Raw genomic sequence first — 26,760 nt, 5'->3', positions numbered from 1 at the left:
ATCGCAGTTTGTCCGTTCCGCTCCGTTCTTTCCTTTCCCGCAATTGAGGCCTTTTAAGATGGTAGCAAATTTCTGCTTTTCCAGATGAAAACAATCTGCTCTTTTCACGATTCACCATTTTTCTTCATAGTCCTTTACTTATACGTGACCGGACGTTTGGTCGAAAGACGTTTGGTCCCCGGACGTTTGGTCGACTGGACGTTTGGTCGACCGGGCATTTGGTCGAACGGACGTTTGGTAGAATGGACGATTGGTAGAACGGACGTTTGGTCGCCGGGTTCGCTCGCTGTCAAATTATGATAGAGTTTACTGTTGATATTTTGATATTAGATATTTAGATATTAAACTCACTCTCTCTCTCTCATGATTATAATTTTGAGAGCTGGTTTCAACAGTAACAACCCGGCGACCAAACGTCCGTTCTACCAAACGTCCGGTCGACCAAACGTCCAGGGACCAAACGTCCAGGAACCAAACGTCTTTCGACAAAACGTCCGAGTACCTTGCTTATACGTGTTCCCATTGAAGTGCAATTGTTAGTTTAGGCTAGAACTTGATTTCATCCCATATTCGGGAAATTTCTTGGGTCCATTTCTTGGTCGAATTGAGTCAAAATTGAGTCAACACATCAGTCGGCGTCAGATTTTTCCCCCCCGGGGTCTTTCAGAGAAATCAATGTAAGGGCCCACTTGAAATCCCTCCATTTTGGCTCAAGAGAGAATAGAAATTGGGCAAAAACAAACAAGCAATCATTTTGACTGGAAGATTGGCAGCGATCATTCACAGTCAGCCATCCAGGTCAAATTGGATTGGACGTCCAATGAGTTCATGTTGGCCCTGATGGCGCGTGGTACGCACATGCACATGCGTTGAAGCATTAGTTGAGTGTTAGCATCTGTGGCTGCACACCCAGGCCTAAGCTGCAGGGGTTATGTAATTTACTCTGCCATTTCCAATGATCTGAAACCACAAGCGACTGTTGTTGACTTGACTACTGTATCTGTCCCAACACTGAATCTTGTACAGTCAGCAGTTGAACATGACTAACGGAGAAGAGCTAGCAAGGGGATATTAGCGCGCAACGGGGGGATTGAACACCCTGTCGACACAGTGCCAACTCGGCGTTCGTAGTACCCCTGCCGCCCCGCTTAATGTTCCCATGTGTTAAGTCGTCTCGGCTGAATAGAACCACGCCGGTATTTCCATTAAAGTGGAAGCTCACATTTTAAAAGCTAGCGATTAGCGGATCAATATCTTTGCGAACTGTATTTTACCTATTTTCGTCAACAAAAGACTGCCAAGTGGATTAAAATGCCTGGCGAAGAAGTAAAATAATCAGTGAGAGATTACTGTACGGATTTTGCATATTGAACTCGCCGTCAGATGAAAAAAAAGTGAGTCATGAGGTTCCCTCTGCTGGCCTAGGATTAGGCGCTGAGGTTTTCCAGTATTGAAGTGCAAAAGAGGCTGCTATTGGGATGGGGAAGCCTGCTTCGGTTCATTAGTTCATCCATAACTGATTCAGGCTCTTGTACAGTAGAGGATTTAAGGATGTAGCAATAAAATATTTATACAATTATCTTTCCAGGTTGCATGAGCGTTAAGCAATACCCATAAATACTGTACATACATGCCCACAAACTGTATATACTACGTGCTTTATGTATATATTATTCATCACCTATCCTGACTCACAAGCCCCAAACAATTATGGATGTAATTTTGCCAAGTTGCGATCGAAGATTATGTTTAATTGCTACTTCAATATGCTACTCCCTTTAAATTATTACTGTTGCTGCAAAAATAGACAAAGTGGGGACCAATACGTTTAATCCTTCGGGTAACGTTCTCCTACGCTTTTTTAACTGACGATAAGGTGTTAAAACTGTAATTAAAACTTTTTTTTCCCCACAACAATCGTCAAATGACGACTGAGCGAATCTCTTCTGGGGGAAATATTTTCCTGCAAACCTCATTTTAAGAGATCCTGGCCAAGTGGATCAATATCCTGTTGTTGGAGAATAATTCAATCATAAAAAAGATGGTGACATTGGCTTTTGGATGAACAGTCTCCCGCTTTTATCCTAAGAGACTCCACTTTCATTGTGTACCTTATTTGCATTATTAGTGCCAGTTTGATCCAGTTTAAGGAGGTGGTCTTCCTCATTCGTCTTCATCGGCTGTGCAGCAAACGCCTCCCCGCTTATGCGGGAGCTCATTACTCACAATGGCAGTCATTTAAATCGTTCATCAGAGGGAATTTTAATTGAGCACCGGCAAATGTGTCCAACAATCGCGTCCCCCGTAAGCCCACGTGCTGTGTGTCTGAGGACATGTTTGCGAGTACACAAGATTTGCAGTGCACGCTGGTATGATGAGCCTGATGAGCCCGATGCCGTCTGCTTGCGGAAACTGTTCACTTTAGAAGCCGGGCCACATGGGATATGACAATCAGTCTGCCAAAGTACTCTACTGTAATTCTCCCTTATTTCCTTTTGGTAGAATGGCGCCTTGTAGTGTGCACGTGGGGACTTTTTTGATTAGGTTGTGTTGTTTAGCGGTTTACAATCCCACCGAGTTGTGGGAACATCTGTCAGCGTAGCCATCGTGTTTGGCATTTAAGTTGAATTCAAGTTGCATTTAATTAGGCATTTCTCCAGAGCTAAATATCGGTCAAATTAGCAAAATGACTCTTTTTGCGCTACTGAAAAAATGCATGCATGATTTCCAATAAGAATTTAGACTCGATGTATTACTTTTTTGCACGGCATCGCGCTCGTAACATAACATTAACACATTTAAATCAACTTGGATTACAATGCAGACACACTCAAAAATAAGTGTAATCTAACCTTACACTAAACTTAATTCTAATTTTGTTTTAAATTTTGATACCTTATTTTTGGCTCTAATTGCCCTGCCTCCACCCTGACTTTCAGATGCAACCTATCGAGGGTTGTTTGCTTTTGTATTCCCTTCAAAATATTCCCAAAATGATGCACACAAATATCCTCACAATAGGATAAAGCACGGCCACTTGCAACGAGAAGTAGTATATACTCCTCTCGTATTAGCGAACAAGCTCCGCCATTCGCACTGACTAACGGGAGAAAAAAAAAATCTCAATTTGCTCGTATGTCGGGGCACTTGTATGTCGAGGTACCACTGTATACAGTCCTCTATATGTGATATTCCTTCATTTTCAATATCTCACATCCTTGTCAGGGTCAAGGGGTGCTGAAGCCTATCCTAGTTAACTATGGGCAGTAGGCAGGGGAACCTCTGAATTTGCTTCAGTCTTGACAGCCTTTGTCTCGGGCCCAGTCACCCCAATAAGTAGAGAATCTGTGCGGCAAACTTAAAAAAAAAATAATAATAATCAATATCGAATTCCTATCTATTATTTCAAGCCAAATTAGGTGTAAAAATGCCTGAGTTCCAAACCAAAAATAAGCAATTATGACATGTGGTTTGACAACGAAGGGGCTAAACCTCACTTGTTTGCCTCGCCCTGTTCTCTTCTGGTCTTATCCTTTTATTAAATTTAGCCGGGATTCGTGGGACTAAAGTACGTGCAAACAACCTTTTTTTCACTGGCATTTGTGTCTGTGTGTGGGACTGTGGTGCCCTCAGACCTGGATTGAACACTCAGTCATGTTTGATGGGAACATAGCGTTCCCCCTCAGCCCACTCCAGTGAAAAGCATATGGTGCTGACACAGACGAGGGAAGTCATCATCCATATGAAAGTGAAGCAGATTTATGTTGTTAAGAGGTGAACGACATTTCACTTTGCTTGATGCCAACACTTGATGAAATGAATTGAACAGGGGATTTTAGATGCAGTCTTGCTTTCTGACTTAATAGCTGCGCACAACGATGCAATGTACGTGTCTGCGAAAAAATAGGATTTTGACAGCCTTGCTTCATTGGGACAGACAACACAGTATAGATTACGTGAAAGAAGGTATTAAAGTAGAAAAATTGCATTTTTTTTTATCCCTCTGATGAAGGAAAAGGAGAAAAATAGAACCTACATTGGCAAAAATCATACCCATTTTTTTTCCATTGACTATTACACATTAGAAGTGTGTTTTCAACGCTATTTTCACTGCGTTGTCTGTCCCTTTAAAGGAATGTAATTGTGATATATATATTTCACTCATTTACGTAGTTATATTTCACACTTTCGTCACGGCGCCGTCTCATCTCTGATGTTTCCCTCTCTCAACTTCCAGGAGAGCGAGATCAGCGCCAAAAGGAAGGAGTGCGAAGTGCTCGAAGCCCAAGTGAAGAGAAAAAATCAAACATGTCAGACTTTGGTAAGTGTTGCCTGGAGGCCCACGAGCTGAGAGTAAAAAGGATGCCGGCAAAATAGGCACTGAGGCAGGACCCTTAAATATCCCCTTCGATCAAATGAGTTTCACTTCGCAGTAATAGCTTGATTCTCAGGTGGTGATGACAGAATGTGACAAATGGTAGCAATTTACGGTGTGTGTGTGTGTGTGTGTGTGATGTTATGACCCAGACAGGCTCTATGCTACTCTTGTACTCTGTAGCATTTCTCTTTAGAAATTAAGCTCAATATGCATTATTTGCAGTATAGCATGACAATACTGAATGCGGTATAAAGAATATATATGTATGTATGTATATATGTATATATGTGTATATGTGTATATATGTATGCATATATGTATAAATATATGTATGTATATATATGTATGTATATATATGTATATGTGTATATATGTGTAAATATATATATGGATATATGTATATGTATGTATATATGTGTATATATATATGTATATATGTATGTATATATATGTATATATATATATATATATATATATATATGTATGTATATATATGTATGTATATATATGTATATATGTGTATATATGTGTAAATATATATATATGGATATATGTATATGTATGTATATATGTGTATATATATATATGTATATATGTATGTATATATATATATATATATATATATATATATATATATATGTATGTATATATATATATATGTATATATACATATATATGTATATATGTGTATACATACATATATATGTATACATACATATATATATATATACATATATATATATATATATATATATATATATATATATATATATATATATATATATATATACACACATACATATGTACATATACACATATACATACACACAAATATACATATATAATATTAGAACCTGCTAACTGGAAATCTTTTCAACAAGCACTTTACAGACAATAAAAGTATTAACAGTTCTGTTTAAGAAAATTGGAGATTTGCAATATTTGTGTTGAAATTCATGTCATTATGTTGTAAAATAATATTGATGTTACACTTGTTGGGCCACAGTAAAAACATGTGCTTATTATTGATGCAGATATTTTTTCCCCTCAAAGTACTGATTTGTATGTATAATATATAAATTGGATGAAACATTTAGTTGATTGGCCTAAACCATTTTTGTACATGTTTATATTAATTTGGAATATTTTTTAGTAACAAAAAACATCAAATGCTAATGAAAACTAAATCAACAACATTTAAATGAATAACAATAATACATGCTGGTTATTATTTCATTTCATAACATTCAACTCTTTGCCTAGAGTTAGAAGACACCATCAATGGCAGCCACTGAGTAAAAAAAGATAAAGAAGTCCTCTATAAAACATTAAATATCATCCACATTTGATGTTTATACGCTCAAGTTAGTTCCAGAAACTTTTATACCGAGAAATATTACCGTTAGCAATGTTTTCCAGCACAACATAATCTTGATCTTGGGGGTTTCACCTCTGCAGTTTATGTCAATCCCAAGTGGCAGATAGATATAAAAGATGATTCTGTTATTATTATTTTATATCACACCGCGGATAAAATAGATTTGCCTCAGGCCCTTTATGTTGTACTTGAAGAGAGAAGACTAACAACTGCTTTAATGCTCCAAAAGTTGATCTTAAAGTTTGTCCCCAACAGCCTAATACAAAAACTAGCTGAAATCACCCATGTTGTTTACAGCACATTTTACACAGTAAACATCCATATACACTTCTTTGACTAACGTACGATATTAAAAGCTTATAAATCAAAATGAATATAGTAGGAATAGCAAAAAGTGGATGACGTGATTTACAGTGAGAAAGTTCCAAGAAAGAAACAAGCTGGGGGATATTTAGGAGTGATGCAAATAACACTGCGACCACTCATATTCTGAAGCCCTCTTTTGTACGGGGCCCAAACAAACACTCCATTAGGAGTATTTTTCTTAAAGCTCCAGCCCACAGCGGCACTTCCCCTCACGCCTATTGTAAGCCCACCGAGGACAGGCGAACCGTCCACAAATGGAAAGTTGTTCTCCAGTATAGCACTTATCTCCTCCTACAAATGCCACTGAACATAACTGAGGTATACATAAATTTAAATACATGAAAGTAGTTGAAGCCTAGAGAGTCATTTTTCTACAGAAGTGGACTTTAAACACGCTAGATTAACAAGGCTCCATTTTACAGCTATGCATTATAAAAGCTTATTTTTCCACTGTAATATAGTAATGTCATTTGTGTACGATTATAGCTGTTACACAAAAAGCCCACATGCGTTTGAATCTTAAAATGTGGTATTTTTGCATTTTCTCTTTGAGTTTTTTGCTTTTTCAAAGGCAAAAAAGTGTTATAGGGTACGTGTTGATATTTATTTTGATATTACAGAAGTTTAGATTAGTATAAAATACCTTTAAAGCCATTTTAAACCTCATCTTAGAACATTCTGTACGTCAATTATCATGTCTGCTCGGTTTGGTCAACTGTGAGCATACTGTCTTGTTCTTATCACTGACTTTTATACACTCATTTTAGATGTCTTATTGTTGCTTACACTATGGTGTTAAGACCTACATTATACAGTGGTACCTCGACATAAGAGTGCCCCGACATATGAGCAATTTTTAGATACAAGTAAAATTTTGAGCAAGTATTTATCTTGAGATACGAGACAAATTTTGATATACGAGTAGACAGCGAACACGAGAGGCTGATCATAAGAACATCATGGGCGCTGTCTTTCTGGTCGCAACTCCCTCGTGTAATGTCTCTGGTCGCAACTCCCTCTTTGTAATGTCTCTGCGAGCACTGGGCGGAGCGTTGCATTTTTTTCAGTGTTTTTTCCCGTTATTCAGTGCGAATGTTGTATATACTACTTCTCGTTGGCAAGTGGTTGTGCGTTATCCTATTGTGAGGACATTTGTGTGCATCATTTGGGGAATATTTTGAAGGGAATACAAAAGCAAACAACCCTTGATAGTTTGCATCTGAAAGTCAGGATGGAGGCGGGGCAAATAGAGCCAATAGAGAAGAAAGATATCAAAATGTAAAACAAAATTAGAATTAAGTTTAGTGTAAGGTTAGATTCAACTTATTTTTGAGTGTGTCTGCATCGTAATCAAAGTTCATGAAAAAAATTATTTATGTTATTTTACGAGCGCGTTGCCGTACAATAAGTACTAAATCGAGTCTAAATTGCTATTGGAAAGCATGCATGTATTTTTTTTGTAGAGCAAAATGAGTCACCATGAAAATTTCCCCCCTCTCTCTGTCTCTCTCTCCCTTCTGCAAAATCCATCTAATTTTAGTTAACTATTAAACACATTTTAGTACTATTAAACCACTAGTTATTTGTTACTTTGTTAATAGATGACGAATTAGAACAAATAAAAATGGTTTTCCAATCAAATATCCTGTTTTTGGTATTTTTTTCAGAGGGTTGGAACAAATTAATTAGTTTTTAGTTCATTTCTATGGGAAACGTTCATTCGAGTGACGGGAAAATCGACATACGAGCTCAGTCCCGGAACGCATTAAGCTCATATCTTGAGGTACCACTGTATTACATACTAAAGCAATAGGTGCACGCATGCATGTCCAAGTGTGATTCTTAATTAGCATGTTAGCAAAAATCCAATTTCCCTTTAATCCCCTCTCTTTCCCTTTAGTCGCAGTACCAAGTCAACAGCGCTATTACAACACAAGTACTGATGGCATATCTGTTCAGATAAATTCAGCTACTGCGTTTACACGTCCTCCAAGTGATTGATGGTAAACACCACCATTGCCATCTGGTTCCTCCACCCTGGCATAGAATTAAGTGTAACGTCCAAGCCCTTGCCATGGCAACAAGCATCAACTCTGCAAGTGACACCCAAATACGTACTGTATCTCTGCTAATCAAAGATCAATACAAGCAGCCTCGAGTACGAGTCTCGCGAACCCGGCGTCTCGTTCCTCTCGGCTTGGACGGCGATCTGTTTGCAAACACGACGCCTTCTGCTAAAAGCGTCATTGGCAGCGCTTTTATCGAAGCCGCACGCCACGCATTTTGTCCTCAGGAGTATTCTTCAATAGTCCGTGGAAGGATTCACGGCACCCCGAGGATTTTATGTCCCCCACCCGGGGGTTTCATTTTGCACAACGTCGGCTTGCCGCTTTACGAGCCGATGGCGTTGTGGCTTGGGTGCAGTCGGGAGGTTTTCAATAAATGGCGGGTAACCTTCAGAGCGGCTCTCTGGGTCGTTTTGGGAAAAGACATTGCGGAAATTAATAAGGATGGTTTTTTTTTTTTTGGTGCGTGGGAGGTCGGAGGCAGATGAGGCTGCGAAGGAGAGGGCGAAATGTTTGCTTTATTGCCGTGTTAAATGGCACCACTGAGTCATTCGTCAGCCGCGTTGACATTAAGCACACATCTGTGGTCCACCGAGCTGAGTCAGGCCACGTCTAGACATAACCCACACTCCAATAAACAATAAGAAAACAACTCCACCAATGCGCTGTAATTGCAGCATTTATACCTCATGTAATTATACAGGCAATTCACGATCCAAACAAAAGATTACCCCAACATTTGGCCTTACGTCAGGTTTTAAGACAACGGCCACGGCTATGTTATTTCAATTTACGACTAACGAAGGCAAGTGCTGTGCGTGGACGTAATACTGTCCTCGGGGTTTTATTTAGTCAAGGTTTCTTATCCCTCGCACTGGAATCCAGCACCGTCATGCTCGTATATGAGCATTTTTTTCATAGTCTATGCAACAATTTTCTTTCATGAACCATCAAGAATTTCTCTCAAATTGCGGTGCGGCTAGCACAAACATCATTTTTAGCTTAGGAGAGAAATCCTTGGCTATATATTTATATTGCAAACTGTCGTTTTAGTTTCAAGTGAGTCGTATTTAGCGTGCAAAAAAAAAAAAAGTCAACAAAAGTCCTCCAAAATGGAACCTTGCCGGGGATTGCGTACACATGCAAACAATTGAGGCGGCGGTCCTCAATGTCAAGTGAGCTTTATATTTTTTTCCTCGCTGCAGTGCCATAGGAAAGTGGAACACCTGCTTTATATTGAATGGCTAAAAATAGGGCTAAAAGTGGAGCTTTCATACAACGCTGTCATTATACTTCAAGTCCAAACACTGATAGATGTTCCCAATAATGATGTGGCAAGACGTCACATCCATCCATCAATGCCAGAGCGCATAATTGCCGCTCAATATAATGAACTTGGGAATGCTTTTCCGGCAAAGTATACGTTACTGAAGACACATTTTGTCTCTCAGTGACTCTCGACGAAAACATATAGCATGGAAATACCAAATGACATTTTCAGCATTCAGATGGCAAACCGTTTTTAGATCACTAACATAACGTGAATGTGTGAGCAGTCTATAAATTGAGTACTTCTCAATCGATGGAATATCACTGATAACCTCGATTTAGTTCTGCGGACTATATTAATCGACATCATGTTCACTCAATTTTCCTCTGCCTTTTTCTGCATAGGAGAATGAGATTCAAGACTTCTTCCAGGAGAAGACACACTTAAGCCTCCAGTTTTTCAACGGCAGCCACAAATCATCTGAATATGAGAAGGTAAGAAGACTTTCAGAATACTTTCTATTTTCCATATTAGTATTAAATGCAAAAAAAGTTACAATGTCTTTAAAAATCAGCAGTGAAGGAGAATTACTAGTATTAGCAAACATGGTGGCTTCCACTAAAAAATCTCTTGAAAAAGCTCTTTTACCAATTACTTCTGATGGGTCTGCTTACAAAAATAACACCCAAACAAAACCTTTGCTTTCAAAACTAGAAGTGAATGTTTCTGAGGTGAGAGTATATTCATAATGAATAACTAATGCACGTAGAGGAGAAGAATCTGGTTCAGCATTGACATTTGATCAAATATTCCAGATCAAACGATCTCTGCCCGCGACCTTTGAGGATAAACGGTTTGGAAAATGTTTGAACGAATGATCTTTCCTCAAAAACATATCTGTGAACGGCTCCAAAGTTTTCCAAAATATCAGAACACCCCGTTCCTCCATAGTTCGTTCACCATCACCACCACAAAGCGGCAAATTTGACAGCCGGCGCGTCTTCACACCGAAACAAAACGCATCTTTATCGCAAACGCTTTGGTTTTCACGGGAAAAACAAACAAGTGACAATCGCCGTGTAATCCTAGCTTTGTTCTCTCCTTGTGTTGTGTGCACAGGTGAAGTCTGAGTATGCCCAACTCAAAGATACGCTTGGTGCTGTGACGCAGGAGAGAGATTTAGCCCTGTGGGAGAGAAACCATCTCCAAGGCAAACTGGAGAACCTAGAGCAGGTGCTCAAGGTGAGAAATCGGCTCGTAGGTGAAGCCCACGTCTCGTCCGGGTTCCCAATTCAAGTCCTCGTGTTCGCCCTGTTCTCAACGGCCTGAAACCGGCTGACTCTTACACCTCGTCTAACATCCCTCACGTGTCTGTTGCCTTCTAGTGCCGTGCTGGAAGGTCTGACCAGGAGAAGTGACAGACCTTCTCCCTCCTATTCCAATATTTCATATGTTTCCCATCCCCGTTTGCCTCTTTCCCATCTAGAATCAAAAGGTATCTCGGCTACGCCCAACCAGGAAGCAGTGTTGTTCACTCATTGGTGCGATGTTTACAGACGTAGCGTTTGAATGCTCACCTGGCAACACCATGGAGAATGCGATTGTTGCATGAGGCGGAGTGGAATAGCCAGGCCGGCCCCGCCACCCCCTGACGATAATGTCACCTAGCCACACATTATCCCAAGCTTCCGCTAGCACGCTTGCTTTGGCTTCTTTCACTTTCTATGCAATGTCACAAGGGAATGGAGGACGGGCGTATCAGACTCCGTTCCGTCCTTTGGTTTTGACGTTAGGAATGATCACGGGTGATAGAGGCGGACTTTTGGAATTTGCTCACCCTTTTCACGCCGAAAATGCAAATGACGTTCAGTACTGTGTTACTCAAAGGTGGAAGCAAACGGAGCTTGATGCATATTGATGTTTTCTGTCCTCATCCATATGGAGTTTGGTTCAATTACTGATCTGATTACGCTCGGTGCGGACCGCGGTCACGCAGCGGTTGCCGCGATAAAGAGTGGGAATGCTGAGAGACGAGCTTTCTTCGGGTGAAAGGTGGACGCCGACAGAGACTGATTACTAGTGGCTCTCTGTGAACGGGGCATTGATCAGCGATGTGAAACTCTGGAGGACCATCAGCTTTATTCTTCCTGTAGATCCTGAGGGATGAGCATGTGCGCTAATACCGATGTAATTAAGCAGCTGCTGTTTTTTTGCTTTCGTTTAGAAAAATAGGAGACAACGAGCGGCTACTATTCTCGGCCCAAACAGGATTTATCCAGAAGAAGTTCCGGGTTTTTGTGAGCATTTAGAACTAAATTTCAATACCGAGTCCGAGGCGTATTTGACAGACAGTCCGTAAAAAAAGAAGTCCATCTTAGAATGTCGTAAAGTTTCTTATATGGGGTTTTATGCCATGCAGCAAAATACAGTGGTACCTCGACATACGATCTTAATTCGTTCCGGGACTGAGCTCGTATGTCGAGCTTCTCGTAACTCGAGCGAACGTTTCCCATTGAAATGAACTAAAACCAAATTAATTCGTTGCAACCCTCTGAAAAAACACCAAAAACAGGATATTGGATTGGAAAAAATGTTTTATTTCTTCTAATTCGCCATATATTGACAAAGGAATAAATAACGAGTGGTTTAATAGTAATAAAATGTGTCCTTAATTGCGTCCTTCTGCTTAAGGATGGTGGATATGGTTGACATATTCCTCTCGTATTCCCGAGCTAGCTCGGTGACACGTACACCACTCATTTTTCAATTATTTCGCTCTTAATGTTGATTGTCAACGGTCGCTTTTTCTTTGCAAAACTCTGCCGATCCATTGCTGTGTACTTTGTATGTAAATGTAGTATGCATTGACCAACGTGGGGGAAAAAAAACAGGGGGGAAATGCAAAGCTCTGCCCCGTGCTCATAGATATATTTTATACACGAAAGAGATGCGTCAAGACAGTGCCATGGCCACCTGGCTTGCTCGCATCTCGAAATGTTTCTCGTATCTAGGGCAAATTATTCGATCGAAATTTTCATCGTATCTCGAGCATCTCGTAGGTAGAGCTGCTCGTAGGTCGAGGTATCACTGTATAGAATTCAGGGAATTAAAGAGCAGGCGTTCACCTTAAAAATTCCTGTCCGATATTTCTCGCAGGCTGACCCTGTAACGTAATGAGCATCATGAGCGTTCACCATGATTACTGTTACGGTTTTTCAGTCTCTCAGCATTCCCACATCATTTACGAGGGAACTGCTCTTTGTCGTCCAGGTTGCTCTCGACTTTAAGGCCAGTACGCCGCACTACACGCTGTTAAACAGCTTCCGCGAGTGGGCATGTAACACTTGCATTGAGCGCAACGTAGAGTGAAAAGACCGGGATGCACTTTACCTTGGCTCTTAGTACCACTAACATTAGCCGTCTTTATTCCCTCCCCTCACAATGCCCTGGCTTCCCCGCTTCTCCGACCTCTCCAACCTTGCCGGCGGACAGCATATGCGCGAGGCTGCGGAGCGGAGGCAGCAGCTCGAGTTGGAGCATGAGCAGGCCTTGGCTGTACTCAATGCGAAGCAGCAGGAGATTGACCTTCTTCAGAAGGTAAGAGCAGACAAATCTGCAGACTTCTCGACAGTTACTCTCGCCCGATCCCCCAATCAGTGTCAGCGACAAGCTAATAGAAGTGAAAGTCAACCCAAAGAGTCCTTTCGCTCGGCATCTCTCCAACTATTTGTCATCCTTAGCGTTCCCCTGTTCCTCAGCTCTGTCTTCCCCGCCTAATCCTGTCCGTAACATCGTTCTGTCACGAGCAAGCAAATCGCGGCGCCCGATTGCAAAGCAGTTATGGCACCTTTTAGAAGCCCACGTCTCCAAAAGTGCTGGCCCAGGCCATTTTTGGTGCTCTTTTTGTGCACCGGAGCTGACTTTAATGTCAAAGCGAGTGGAGCAAAGGCTGAGATTGTTGATAGTGCGAACGTGATAAGAATTGTCACCAGTTCTTTTCCCGCGCTGCAGTCTTTGCGCTGACTTCACAGTCGGCCACTTCTCAGGCGGCATTTTCTCTCATTAGCAGAAGCTCATTACTGCTTATCTGCTTTCAGACGCTAAATTAATTGCCAGCCAAATGGATTTATGAATGTGTTAAGTCGACGGATGCTTGTGTATTTTCCTCTCAACAGAAGCTCCTTTCACTTAAAAGAAATATGTCCTGGGCCATATTCTTTGAATCATTTGATCGTTGGCAATTACCGCCGCCGTCGACGGGACGCGCCAGCACAATACCGCGGTCAGTTTTGTCAGCAATCATTTAGGTTGACAAATTACATCCTTTCAGGATTTAACGAGCAAAAACATGTTGACTGATTTGCTTCTCATTACCATTGTAGAAGGAAAAATGGAGGAGAATTTATGACAAGTAAAATACTCGGCGCTGCTAACATCGGGAATCCATTTAGTTTTTGTTAGAGTTGAAGTCAAACTTATTTACATCGAACTTGGATAATCTAACTATTGTACAAATTAGAAACCATTCAGGAGAGTTCTCACCGCCATTTCAGTGCCAATGAACTTTGAGCTAGCACAATAGGCGAGCTCCTTTTTATTCAAGTTGCATGACAAAGGAAAGTTCATTGGCATAGAAGGAATAGATTTGCCTCTATGAGGTCAGAAGGAGGGCATCCGAGACTCAATAGCACGCCAAAATGAAGCATAGATGCGGCAAGTCTCATCATGGGTTCAACATCAGAGCAGCGACTTTCACAAGCAGCCGTGACAGGTCGTTTATGTTAGCTATGTTAAATAATAACCAATGTTACGTAGATAGAAACCTGGCAATATTTTCAATGAAAACTACAGCAATTCTAATAATGTTGACACAATCTGAAGCACTTTAACTGTGTTTTCCAGGCTCAGGTTGAGGCTAAAAAAGAACATGAGGGCGCCGTCTATCTATTAGAGGTGAGCTGATGAACTGAGGGGTGTGGCTGTCTATAGTTCTCATGAATTGATATAACCTGCAGAGCTTTTTAAAATCATAATATTGAATAACTATAAAAGCATAAATAGCCATTTTTATAAAGTTGGCTTTCTATTAATATGTGCATGAGTGATTTCTTCAATTTTCTTTTACTTTTTTGATGCTTAGAACCACTTGGACAGCATGCAGGTATTTATTAATTGCTTTTTTTGTGTCTTGTTATGTGAAATGAGTAGGAAGTACTTGTTTGGCAGCGCCCAACCCACCCTGTCAAAATGAATTGGACATATATCGTAAATCCGATTGGACATCTAAAATAAATTCGATTATCTAATTAACAAGTAAAAGTGAACCTTTGATTTTTTTTTTAAAAGGGCCTTTGGAGATTAAAAAAAAAATGAATACCAATTTCTTACAATGACAAAGTCTAAATTAAATCTAATAAAATTGTTACATTGGGTCTTGTGAGGTTTCCCTCCGGGGGTCTTACTGCCCACCCTTCCCATCAAAGCAAACTCACACGCCAGCCTCTGAAATATGACTGACAGTATAATCAAAACTTCCCTTTGCATTGATCACAGAGAAATATTCAGCCTATCTTGTTAATATTTGATGAAAAGATTTGGCAAATTAAACATTCAGAAAATGCGTCAAGTCAAGTCGGCTGTCGTCGCTGAGCTCACATGCCGCAATTTTAGAATAACGTTACACTTTGATGAGATCAATCAGAGTATGCATTGATGAATAGTGTTTAATTGATACTCTCATATACCGTATGTTCACTTATAGGATTTAGAAGTGACAGCAATGCATGAGATCAAGAATGGTTGCACGTGCATGTCTTGCTGACAGTTGGTGTAAAGCAGCATGAAACTAATGCAGCGTCATTATGTGATTAACAAAAAAAATTCATGTTGGCATTCACAACACTTTTAAGTCTTTTTTTACATGAAGTTGATTTTTTTTCTAGTAAGAAAAGAATAGGAATGCTGCTTTTCCCAGTTTTGCATGCTAAATGTTTTCATATTCATTTTTGTGATTGTGCATTGCGTCATTTTCTCTGTTGTGACTTTCCATCTCATAAACTTAATTAAGGCAGTGATTCTAAAAAAAAAAAGTGCAGCAGGTATCAACTAAAAGAATATTTCACTCCCCAAGTAGTAAAACTATAAATACTATGAATAAAAAAACATTACATTGTATTATATATATTTTACCACTCACTGTAATACATTTAACAAACATTGTAAAATCAACTTTTTGAGTTAATTGGCATTACACCTAGAAGTTGAACAAGTCTTACACATTAATTGTAAATCTTTTTAACAAAGAAAACAAACTTACCGGGAAGGGCGAAGACGGGTAAACACACACCGACGACAGGCATCATAACTAGACCCAGAAAATACTTCTACGCCGATGCGCACATGCACTGGGTTTAAATGCACTGACAATGGTTGATGACCAAATACCTGAAGGAGAGACAGAAAAGACACAGCAGGTGAAACTCATACAATCAGGAAACACAAGGAAACACACCCAAGCACCGAAACGCCAACAAAACATGACACATTTATCTGTTTAAATTGCAATCATGTTGCGCCTTGTTTGCAACTTGCACTTGTTATTTTTGCCTTCAACCGCCATCAGGCCAAAGTGCGTGAGCTGGAGGAGAAATGTCGGAATCAAAGCGAGCAGTTCAACCTGCTGTCCAAAGAGCTGGAGAAGTTCCGACTGCAGGCGGGCTTTGACATCCTCAGCACGGAACCTTTGACAGTGTGTGAAACTCCTGGTTCTCCCAACAAGTCGCTTTCCCAGCTTCTCAATGGATTGGCAGCCCCCGTAGGCAAAGGTGCGGATTGGCCATGGCAGTTATTGATGGAAAATGGAAGAAATATTGACATGCATCTTTTGGGGGGGATTAATTTGTCAGAACTTTTGCCATTTATACTTCCATCCAGAGGCGGAACATAGGGGGGTGCAGCTGGAACCGGGCCCCCAACTATTTGGGGCCCAGTTTGAGGGCGTAAAGGTGGTTGGGTTGCGGAAGAGTATAAAACAAATGTAAAATGACCAAAAGTGGAATAATCTAGTGTTTCAGTCAGTTTATTGATAATTTTTTCAAAAGTAGTTTGCTACCTCGGATGTTGTCACCAATTTGAGTGGCCCACATTGGAGTTTTGTTGTCGAGATGTCACGAGTGATGAGATTATTTGCTCCGCAGGCAGTGAGACTAAAACAAGCAGATCTTTGATATCGGAGTTGATTCGTCCACTCCAAAGCAGCGGAGATAAACCGGCGGAGCTCCTGTCTGTCAAGCCAACGTTTCTAACTCGTAGTCGAGGCATCGGAACGGGAAGGACGCTTCTGTCGGAGGTTTGTAGTTGTGTTCCATTGTAAATTATGCAGTTTTATGAAGACAGTGAATGAAAGTGCATAATCTCTAGAATTCAAGGGTCAGTTCTAGCTTGGATATCTGCGGTACTGTATTATTTTGTTTTGTTTTTTTATAGATGGACAAAGACCTTGGTTCCACCACCAGGTCAAAACCGAGGTTTACAGGGAAGGTTCGTCTGTGTATAGCTCGATATAGGTAAGTCTTTTTGTATTTTAATACATTTTCTTTTCTAAAAAACACTAGATTTCTCATGTGCATTGCGACTATTTGCAAATGTATCGACCGATTAAAAATCTATTCGGCATAGCTCGTCCTTGTAATACTGCGATCTGAACTAAGCTTGGTTCGTTACACTTATGTTCCTGCTTCACTTTGTATTAATTAACCCTTTGATTGCCGCGTTGGGTTCATGAGAAATGAGGTAAGATTTGTTAACCATGTGCTTTTTGTGCTAGTTACAATCCATACGACGGGCCAAATGAACATCCGGAAGCCGAGCTCCCCCTGGTGGCAGGAAAGTACCTCTATGTTTACGGAACGATGGATGAGGATGGCTTTTACGAAGGTCTGGTGCCACTTATCGTCTCTTCTTCATTTTTGAAAGAATCCTCACGTGGTTTTCCCATTTGATAATTCAGGAGAGCTCCTCGATGGCCAACGGGGGCTGGTCCCTTCCAATTTTGTGGATTTTATACAGGAGGAAAAATCCTCCGTTCAAGGCAGGGACTCGGTAGCTAAAGAACCTGGCAACCTCAACCACAGTAGCCTGGGATCTCAGAGACTGGGGGTCAGCAGGGGGATCGGGACGGGTTTAGGTAGCCTGCTGTCCGACGGCAAACAAAGCTGTCTGAACAGCAGCGGCGGCCTGGGCGTGGACCTCCTGGGTTCCTCCAGCAACGGGACAGGAACCTTAGATGTCAATATCGACGAGGTCGGTGAAAACCTTGTGCCTTATCCTCGCCGCATCAACCTGATCAAACAGTTGGCCAAGAGCATCATCATCGGCTGGGATCCCCCCGTGGTTCCTCCCGGTTGGGGCTCCATCAGTGGCTATAATGTCCTGGTGGATAAGGAGTTACGCATGAGTGTCCCCTACGGGGGCAGGACTAAGTCGCTGATCGAGAAACTTAACCTGGCAACCAACAGTTACCGAATATCCGTGCAGAGCGTGACCGAGCGAGGCTTGTCGGACGAGCTCCGGTGCACCGTGTTGGTGGGAAAAGACGTGGTGGTGGCACCTTACTACTTGCGGGTGGACAACATCACGCAGAGTTCAGCCGAGCTCTCGTGGATGCCCAGCAATAGCAACTACGGTCACACCCTCTTTCTCAACGGAGCGGAGTACGACATGATAAAGGCCGGCGGCTATAAATATCAATTCCTCAACCTCAAGCCCATGACGGTTTACAAAGTTAAGGTTGTGGCACAGACGCACCAGGTGCCTTGGCAGCTTCCCAACGAGCAGAGGGACAAGAGGGAAATCTCCGTGGAGTTCTGCACTCAACCTGCAGGTGAGCTTGCGAGTTGACTCGCGATAAAAGCAACTCTTCATTCAGGATGCTAAAGTCATTGTTGACTAAGCACTAGCACTCGGTTCCTAGTAATTAAGTCATGACTAAGCACTGTAGACCACCTATTCTGGGTGTAGTTCTATAAAATTGTATAGATCACAAAGTAAGTTAAACTCATTTGCTACGTTTGACAGGGAAAGATCACTATAGTACTTTTCAATATGTATATATTGATTCATAGTCAGATAAGAACTTACATTTTAGAGAACAGACAGACTCAAACGAACGATGATAAGAAAGAATGGAGACAACTGCTAATACTAGTACATACTAGCATGTAGTACTGTTCTTTGTATGTCATGTGTACAGTATGTTTTTACTGTATAGGGAGGAGATGGTAGAGCGGATCCAACTCCCAATGCTAGTACTAGTAATTACATTTAACATATATAATATGTAGCATGTAAAAGACATTTCCAGCATAGTTGGTAGAAGGGGCCATTGGTTGACCCAGATCCGAATGCCCACCCTCTGCAAGGAACTGAACCCCGTAGAATGTGTGCGTAAATGAGCAAATGAGAGGCTGTTAAGTGCATTGTAATTACAGAGACAAAAGTGCTACTATAGCCTCTTCATGTACCATTTACAACTACTACTCTACTCTACTCACCAGTCCACGCAGTGTACGCTACGCTCAACTTATTCACAGGTTTAGGGCATGGTAGAGGTTCACCCAAAAGAGGATTTATTTCACGGATTACAATTCAACTAGACTAAAAAATTACATATTTAGTCACCAAACGCAGCTTTAAGTCCCTTGCTACAAATTCAGTGTATGCAGCCGGGATAAGTGAAATTAACTTTGCAAAGTAAGACATTAAGAGATCGGCGTGTAGCCCGAAGTTTGAACATTACAAATTGAAAAAGAATCAAAGGATTTAGCCTCTGGTCTAAGAGTGTGTTTGGTGCGTGGGTGGAAATGTGTTGGCACGGGTTTAGCTTCATAGAGACACGCGCTGTTAAATGCATCTAATCACTGAGGGCTGCTCGTATGCAGCACTGACAGACTGTGGAAACAACTGTGCTCTCTTGTCTGGGAGTTAAACCGACAATCGGATAACTGAGGTCAATGTTCTCTCTAATTTTTCACGAGTCTCAACGAGTATGATGCGGCCCGGTGGACAGCTGCTTAGCGTGTCAGTCTCACAGTTCTGGGGTCGAGGGTTTGATCCCAATGAGTGGAATTTGCATGTTCTCCCTGGGCTTGCGTGGGTTTTCTCAGGGTACTCCGGTTTCTTCCCACATCCCAAAAACATGCAGGGTAGGCTGGTTAAACACTCTAAATTGCCCCTATTGTGAATGGTCGTCAGTCTCCTCGTGCCCTGGGATTGGCTGGCCACCGATTCAGGGTGTCCCATGCCTGGTGCACATAGTTAGCTAGGATAGGCTCTAGCACCCCCTGTCTTTCAGGGTGGCATTTGCCCCCCAATTCCACCTCGGTGATCCGCCCATGACCACAATGACGTTGACTCTCTTGCATATTGAGCAAGAATGTTTAAATCTCTCTGCATGTTGCGCCGTTTTAATGGAGTATTAAATGATTGCAATTGATGAAAAAGCTATGATTAAGAATGATAATAAAATGTTTGTGTGGTCCCCAGGTCCCCCTCTCCCACCACAGGAGGTTCAGGTCCAATGTGGTCAGACACCTGGGATTCTGCAGGTTAGATGGAAACCCCCACAGCTGACTACAGCTGGTACTTCCAACGGTGCCAGTGTAATTGGCTATGCTGTATGCACAAAGGGACAAAAGGTACTAGCTTGTTGCTAGGTTGCTGTGGCAATAGGATTTTTTTATGTCAACAGTGCTCTGTCGCCATCTGAAGGACAAAGAAAGTAATGTTAACAACCAGCTAGAGTAAAAAGTCCCAATTTACGCACTTCATCATCATAGCTTTCTCCTCCCCATATTGTAAAACCAGACTTATTAGAAGATCTTTGATTGAGTAGTAGTATTGATCACTGAATTGTTGGCTGTGGTTGTTGTGCACAGATTGCCGAGGTTTTGTACCCAACAGCGGACTACGTGACAGTGGAGTTAAACCGAATCCAAGGCCTGGAAGCCAGGGAGATCATTGTAAAGACGTTATCAACACAAGGAGAGTCCCAAGATTCCCCCGTGGCCGTCATCCCGCATAATCTCTTGGGCTCCCCTCATCTCGCCCATCGAACTCCAGGCCCCCCGCACACCTTGCCCCACCCGGCTATCCCTCCAACTCACCCCCCTTACCCGTCCACGTATCCCCCGCTTCACCCCCACCCCCAAATGCAGCCTCTGCCCCGAGTCCAGCCCCACACCTTGCCCCCGCAGTCCACCTGTCACCCTCCGTTCCCACGCCAGCCCGTGGCCAAGTCCAAACCGCTCCTAAGTGCCAGAGAGCCCGAAACCAAAGAGCACGTGGCGAGCATGCGGGCCGGTCCGCCCTGGGAACGCTGCCCTTCCCCGCTGCCTCCCATGCGTGGCGCCAACCTGGAGCCGCCGCCCTTCCCGACGCGGCGATCGCCCTCTCCTCAGAGGATATTGCCGCAGCCTCAGGGAGTCCCCATCCCCAACACCATCGCCAAGGCCATGGCCAGGGAAGCCGCTCAGAGGGTGTTTGCTGAAGGCAACAGGGTATGATATAGTCCAGGGGTGTCAGACTCGGGTTGGTTCGCGGGCCGTGTTAACGTCAACTCGATTTCATGTGGGCTGGACCATTTTAGATATAATATTTAGATTTTTTAATAAATGGATTAAAAGAACTGGATTGAAAACCCTGAATATTCAGTTTTTTATAGATCTAAAACTATGTTTATTTTAGCTTTTTTATATATTTTTAGATTTTACAAAATGATTTTTGAACTAAAAACAGAAAAAAATTTCAATTATTGATCTAAAAGAGGGGAAAATCAGGTAATTTAATATACATCTATACTCTTCATTTTAATTTGATCCTGAAACAGAAAGTCAGCACTCATGATTTACTTTCCCGGGCCACACAAAATGATGCGGCGGGTCAGATTTGGCCCCCCAGACCACCACTTTGACACGTGATAGAGTACGTTTACTTCCCAGTGTTTAAATGTTAAATAATCCACATATTCAACAAGAAATCAAATTGCATGGATTAGCTCAGTAGTGGCGAACATGGGTTTGGATGCCTCTTCTATTCTGGAATTACTTATTTAGAAGAATTAGTATTCATTAAAGGCCATTCTGTTGTCACATCCAGACAGCGAATGTTGTATTTACCCAACCAGAACCAGTAAAATTTGCACAAAAGATGATTTATAGTGGTTTTCAAGACAAAGCGACATTCAGCATGAACTCTTTTGTCTCATCAGGTCGAAAAGAGGAACATCTTCAGTGAGCGCGGTAATGCTCTGCACCCCCTTAACTCTGACGAGGAGGAGGATGGTTACGATTCTCCTCACGCCAGACGAAGAGGCGCCTCGGTGGATGAATTTCTTCGAGGTTCCGAACTGGGAAGACAGGTATTGTCCCCTCAACTTGACCAAAAGTCCCTCCAGTCATTCTCCAAGTGCAGTAAAACGACTACTTTTGTTGATATACGAGCACCCTCTCACAACTCAGAAACACTGACCTTTGTATCAACAAACAATATATTATAGTTATTTGTTTCCCCCTAAGCACCATTACCACCATCACCACCACTACAGCGAGGAGTACTACACCGAGAGCAGCCGCGGATCCGACTTATCCGACATCATGGAGGAGGACGAAGAAGATCTCTACTCGGAGATGCAACTAGAAGAAGGCCGCAGGAGAAGCATCAACTCTCACAACTCTCTAAAGGTACCTGCCACGTATCTCCATCCATATTGTTGTTTTTAGGGGAATTTAGGGAAAGACCTGGTAGGCTAGAATGTGGTCACCAAGGTGTTTGTAATTTAGCAGAATTAACTAACGAGCCCTTCAGTTCGTGAAACTGCGGCATATAGTATGTACAATTACAAGTACTGCATGTTGCCAGATAGAAGCGGAATAAAATGTCCATTTCTGGGTTGAGCTGCATTTGGATGTGCTTTGCTAGCAAAATGTGCAATTTCAAATGTTCCAGGCATAACAAGTGCACATGGGAATCTCATTTAAGTGAGCACTTAAATGTATTTTTTTTGCTCATGTTTGTCATCTCTTGTTTTAATTTTTCTTATTGATCATTATTATCAGTACAATTCTGTTTCGTGTGGATGTAAAGCAACAGTGGTGGCAACATGTAACGAAGGGAAGCGTAATGCTATTACAGGGGTGTGCAAACTTAAAAAAAAACTTTAAAAAAGTTGAAGGATGCAATGCGAAATCCTTCCAGTTTTGTTATTGACGATCGGAATCAGGTAAATAGGAGAGATTGTGTTTAAAAAGGTATTTAAAATATTAACTTATTGATAAGATAGAGTGAATAAATATAGCAGCTTTACAAGTTAAAAATGATTTATAGAAGTGTCAATAGAATTTAATGAGTTAAGGACTACAAGCACCAAAAAAACCTTAACCATTATGTAAAACAAAATATTAAAATTACAATTTTGTTTCAGCGTGTTGTCAGGTTTGACCCTTCAACTAATGGAGAACATAGTTTTGACCCCCCTGTACTAAAATCTTCATTGAAGCTATTCTTTTTTGCATATACTTTGCCTTTTTTTAATGAAATATCATCATTAGTTTGTGGTTTCCATTGACTTGTATATAAATGTTGTAGATGACCCACTTCAAGTACAGTGAAAGCTTGTTTGCCATTCACCTGTACATTCACCAAATTCTAATAATAACGAACAATGTAGAATTTCTGTATATATTGCAAATGTAAATGCTTACTAAATATGTGCATCATATGTTAAGTCCCACTTTTATGCCTTGCTCAGCTTCACAATGCTTTCTGGGTTATCACAATCTCATTTATTTTTCTCTACCCCTTACAAGAAAACGCTTGAATCCACCAACCTATTTTTTTTTAAGTTATTCAAACAATTCCTTTTCTTTTCCCCCTCCAACCACTGTGCTCACGTCCCATTGGTCACTCCATCTTTTCACAGATTCCCGTTCAGAGCATGCCATTTCCTCTTCACGGACTGCGACTGCATGAGTTGCATTATTGTCACAAATAACTAATTCTGTCTTTATTTTGTCTTTTCCCCCCATTTACTCTATTCACATGTCGTGTCGTTTCCCCGCCCGTGTTAAAACCTTCAAACACGTGTCGACTTCCCCCTTCCCAAACGCTAAACCGAACCTTTCGAACGGACTAACCCGACTGCGAAAATGCGTGGAACGTTGCTCGGTGGAGGCGTACTACCAGCGTCAGGACCTGGCCCAGGAACGAGACTGCTGGGACCTCCAGAGGGAGGTGGTGAAGCACAAGTCCCTCCGGAGCAAGCGTCTCCACAGCATCCCAGAAGTGGAGGAAGAAAACGACGGCGTGGACAACATGGGCCAGCGCCTCCGCTTCGATGAGGGCGGTCGGCCGGTGACGCCGCGGGCCGGCCGGAGGCCGTGCGGCCTCGACGGCCACGGGCACCACCGTTTCCGCCATTTGCAGCGCCAACGCTCTTCGCCCCGCTTCGCCGACATCCGCTACTACTACCACGCCGACGACCGCCTCCCCGGCCGAGCCAGCCGGCAGAACACCAAGAGCCCCGACAGCGGTTTGGACTGCGGCAGCGAGGAAGAAGGCGGCTCCATGGGTCGAGGTCACCGAGGTTACTACACCCACGCGGCTCCCCTGCGAGTCATCCATTGCGAAGGTCCGGTGGAGAGGCGAGCGTTGGCCATGGGCCGCAAGAGAACCTTGACGAGGCAATGCAGCGTGGAGGGGGACTTTGCCGACATGATCCGGCCCAACTTGGTCCACACTGGGGACTTTAAAAACCGGGACCGGGAACACTCGAGGTCACGCAACTATTCCCGAGAGGTGGCCTTGAGTGAGGGCAGGCTGAACGAGGTGGACAGAGTCTATTACAGTCCTCACAGGGAGGCTAAGGCCCAGTCTTTGTCCAGGCTCCACTGGGACCAATCGCTGGTGTGTGTGATTCGCACTTTACAGTCAGCAAGCATTTTTTTTTGGCTTTCTGAATGTTGTCTGCTTTTTCGTCATGAATAGTATCCCCCTTTCTTGTCATTTCATGGGTTTATTTTTGTGATTGCCTTTTATGGTTGCTCTGATTTGACGTCTTTGTTTGGTGTGTGACTTGCTTGGAAACTTCTCCGACGGACAGGTGTTCTTTTTTTGTAGACAGCCAAACTTTGCTTTACCTAAAGGCCATTTTCAAGTTTTGACATGTCACGTCCTTATGGGTAACGGTCCTTTTCCAAAGCGTGCAACGGGTGGTTAGTTTGCGCTTTCTCTCCATTGGCTCCAAAAAATCAGGACTTCGTAATCTTGTGCAAGCTTAATATGGCTGACATACATACACATAAGGGACATCCACTATTCAAATTGTTTCTCCTTGACTCATTTGATTGTTGTGGAAGTTATGCAAGCCTATTAGTAGGTTTCTCCTTGACCGAGACAAACCGAGACCATAGAAACCAAGACCAGAGAAGTTATTCTTGACATAATTAAGGTTGCAATCATTTTAGGCGTTGCATAAAGATGGTATCACAAAAAAGCATGTGTTGTTGTAGTGGTCCTTGTTATTAAATTTAATCCTGGTCTTGATCAAGGAGAAGGACTTGACAGGTCTAGACAAGAAATCCTCAGTTCATTGAAGAACTTCTGTCAAACGGGCATCTAGCAAAGCTATATCTTAGCCCCTTTCTCTTGACTAGCCTATTTTTAAATGCTGTGATAACGACATGGAACACAGGTGTGATGCAGGGAGCTCCGCCCACCACGACACACCTGGGCTCTGTAATGAAAAGTCACAAACAGGCCAGCAGGAGAATGTGACAATTATAAGAATTTTAGAACGCTATGTTTAAAAGCGTTTGGGGTATGCTACGCGGACAAGGTATTTTAATTTGACAGGACAAACTTTCAAACACTCGCTACTTTATAGATTTTCACTTCTAGTTTAGAGATAGAGACAGATAATGCTGGTGTTATTTGTTTTTTCCTATAACACCGTCCTGATTGTTTCCTGTCATGGAGCTGACATGCGGAGAACAAAACAAACCAAAGAAATGGTCTTTAGTCCAACATGTGGCTCTACGAACCCCAATCCGCGTTGGGGGTTGTTTTAACTCATCTGTTCCTGTATTCCTTTCTCGTTTTATTTTCAGTCATTCAGCCTGTCTAAGGACAAATGGCCTGATCATTTGCTCCTCTGGCGTTTTACGTCAATGTTTCGAGCGACTTGTGGGATTTTGTTGGTCATCGTTTCAAATGCTAACTCTTCCTGCCTGATCCGATCAAGCTATCGTAACACTCTGTCTTTTCTCATCCCTAAAGCTGATTGGAAACTCTCCGTCTCACGGGAATGCTGAGCGTCTGGACCATGCGGGGCGGCGGCCGTCTCACATGGGCACCCCCCCTCAGCGAAGACCCATCCCATCCATTGGTTAGTGAGGTCACCACCCCAGGAGACGTCCCTTCCCCATCGGGAGGGCCACGGATGTCTGTTGCAATCATGTAGCTAGCTCTACATTGCTTCCATAGCGCTTTAACCGCCACACAGCCCCTCTAAACAAATATCCGTGAGCAATTTTCACAGGAAATTGATGCCCGATAAACCCGTGTTGACAGTAGACTGACATGTTTACACGTGGCCAACGCAACAGTGCAAACATTGCTGTTTTACACGACTCAAAAGTGAGACCCTATTGCCTCGTGTCCGTCCCCCTTTCCCTTGGCTTCATCTCCTAGCATGATTGAATGGAACGCGAGTGCGCAACTGTGTGTGTGGAATCACTGACCATGATGCTGTGATTGGTGTTTCCTGTAGAGATCACCATGGACAGTAACAGTGAGGGGAGTGAGGGGAACCCCTCACCCGTCAAGGAGGATGTTTACTATGGCAATGTAGCTCGGCGAAGGATATGGCCATCTATGTCCTCAGAGGATCATTATGGTATGTGGCGCAGCTTCTCACCCAGGTCAAGACTTTGAGGTCAACTTGACAATGCCAGAAAAGGCTAAGAACGGCAATCTGTGCGATCCGCTGGACGCTTAGCGCCTTTGTATCCGACTAACTCCCTTGCAACTGATTGAAAAGACAACGATTGGCCACTTGGCTTTCTGGAGAAAGCCCAACACCTCCCAATCATCTTGCATCGCCATATCACTGAGCAAGACAGTTTGGTTCAGTCGGTATCACAGTCCAGACCAGATTATAAGTAAAGCACCAGCATCCACAGAAGGGCTTTTTGCTGAATAATGGATTCAAAGGCAGAATTTTGATTGAAATGAGAGACCTATCGAGGCT

At 42.5% G+C, this 26,760-nt stretch overlaps 2 protein-coding genes across 2 annotated transcripts in view; one reads left to right on the top strand and one right to left on the bottom strand.

Annotated features, from left to right (window-relative positions):
• The window catches only part of piwil1 (piwi-like RNA-mediated gene silencing 1), an 82,502-nt gene that overhangs the window by 35,955 nt on the left and 19,787 nt on the right, over positions 1-26,760 (bottom strand). The window contains exon 23 of the transcript XR_013300409.1: positions 15,775-15,902. The gene's annotated coding sequence lies outside the window, so the exon portion shown is untranslated. The remainder of the gene's footprint in view (positions 1-15,774; positions 15,903-26,760) is intronic.
• rimbp2b (RIMS binding protein 2b) overlaps positions 1-26,760 on the top strand; it is a 70,736-nt gene that overhangs the window by 33,771 nt on the left and 10,205 nt on the right. The window contains 18 exon segments of the mRNA XM_077601561.1: positions 4,238-4,321; positions 9,863-9,952; positions 10,578-10,700; positions 12,951-13,055; positions 14,361-14,411; positions 14,599-14,619; positions 16,081-16,282; positions 16,655-16,806; positions 16,944-17,023; positions 17,284-17,393; positions 17,467-18,339; positions 20,001-20,152; positions 20,393-21,013; positions 21,724-21,873; positions 22,031-22,195; positions 23,685-24,416; positions 25,788-25,896; positions 26,281-26,406. Coding sequence (XP_077457687.1) covers positions 4,238-4,321; positions 9,863-9,952; positions 10,578-10,700; positions 12,951-13,055; positions 14,361-14,411; positions 14,599-14,619; positions 16,081-16,282; positions 16,655-16,806; positions 16,944-17,023; positions 17,284-17,393; positions 17,467-18,339; positions 20,001-20,152; positions 20,393-21,013; positions 21,724-21,873; positions 22,031-22,195; positions 23,685-24,416; positions 25,788-25,896; positions 26,281-26,406 — 3,946 coding nt within the window.

This window comes from Stigmatopora argus, chromosome 5 (genome assembly GCF_051989625.1).
Source record: "Stigmatopora argus isolate UIUO_Sarg chromosome 5, RoL_Sarg_1.0, whole genome shotgun sequence".
Lineage (NCBI taxonomy): Eukaryota > Metazoa > Chordata > Actinopteri > Syngnathiformes > Syngnathidae > Stigmatopora > Stigmatopora argus.
Note: the sequence above shows the minus strand (reverse complement) of the source record. Positions and strands in the feature narration are given on the sequence as shown.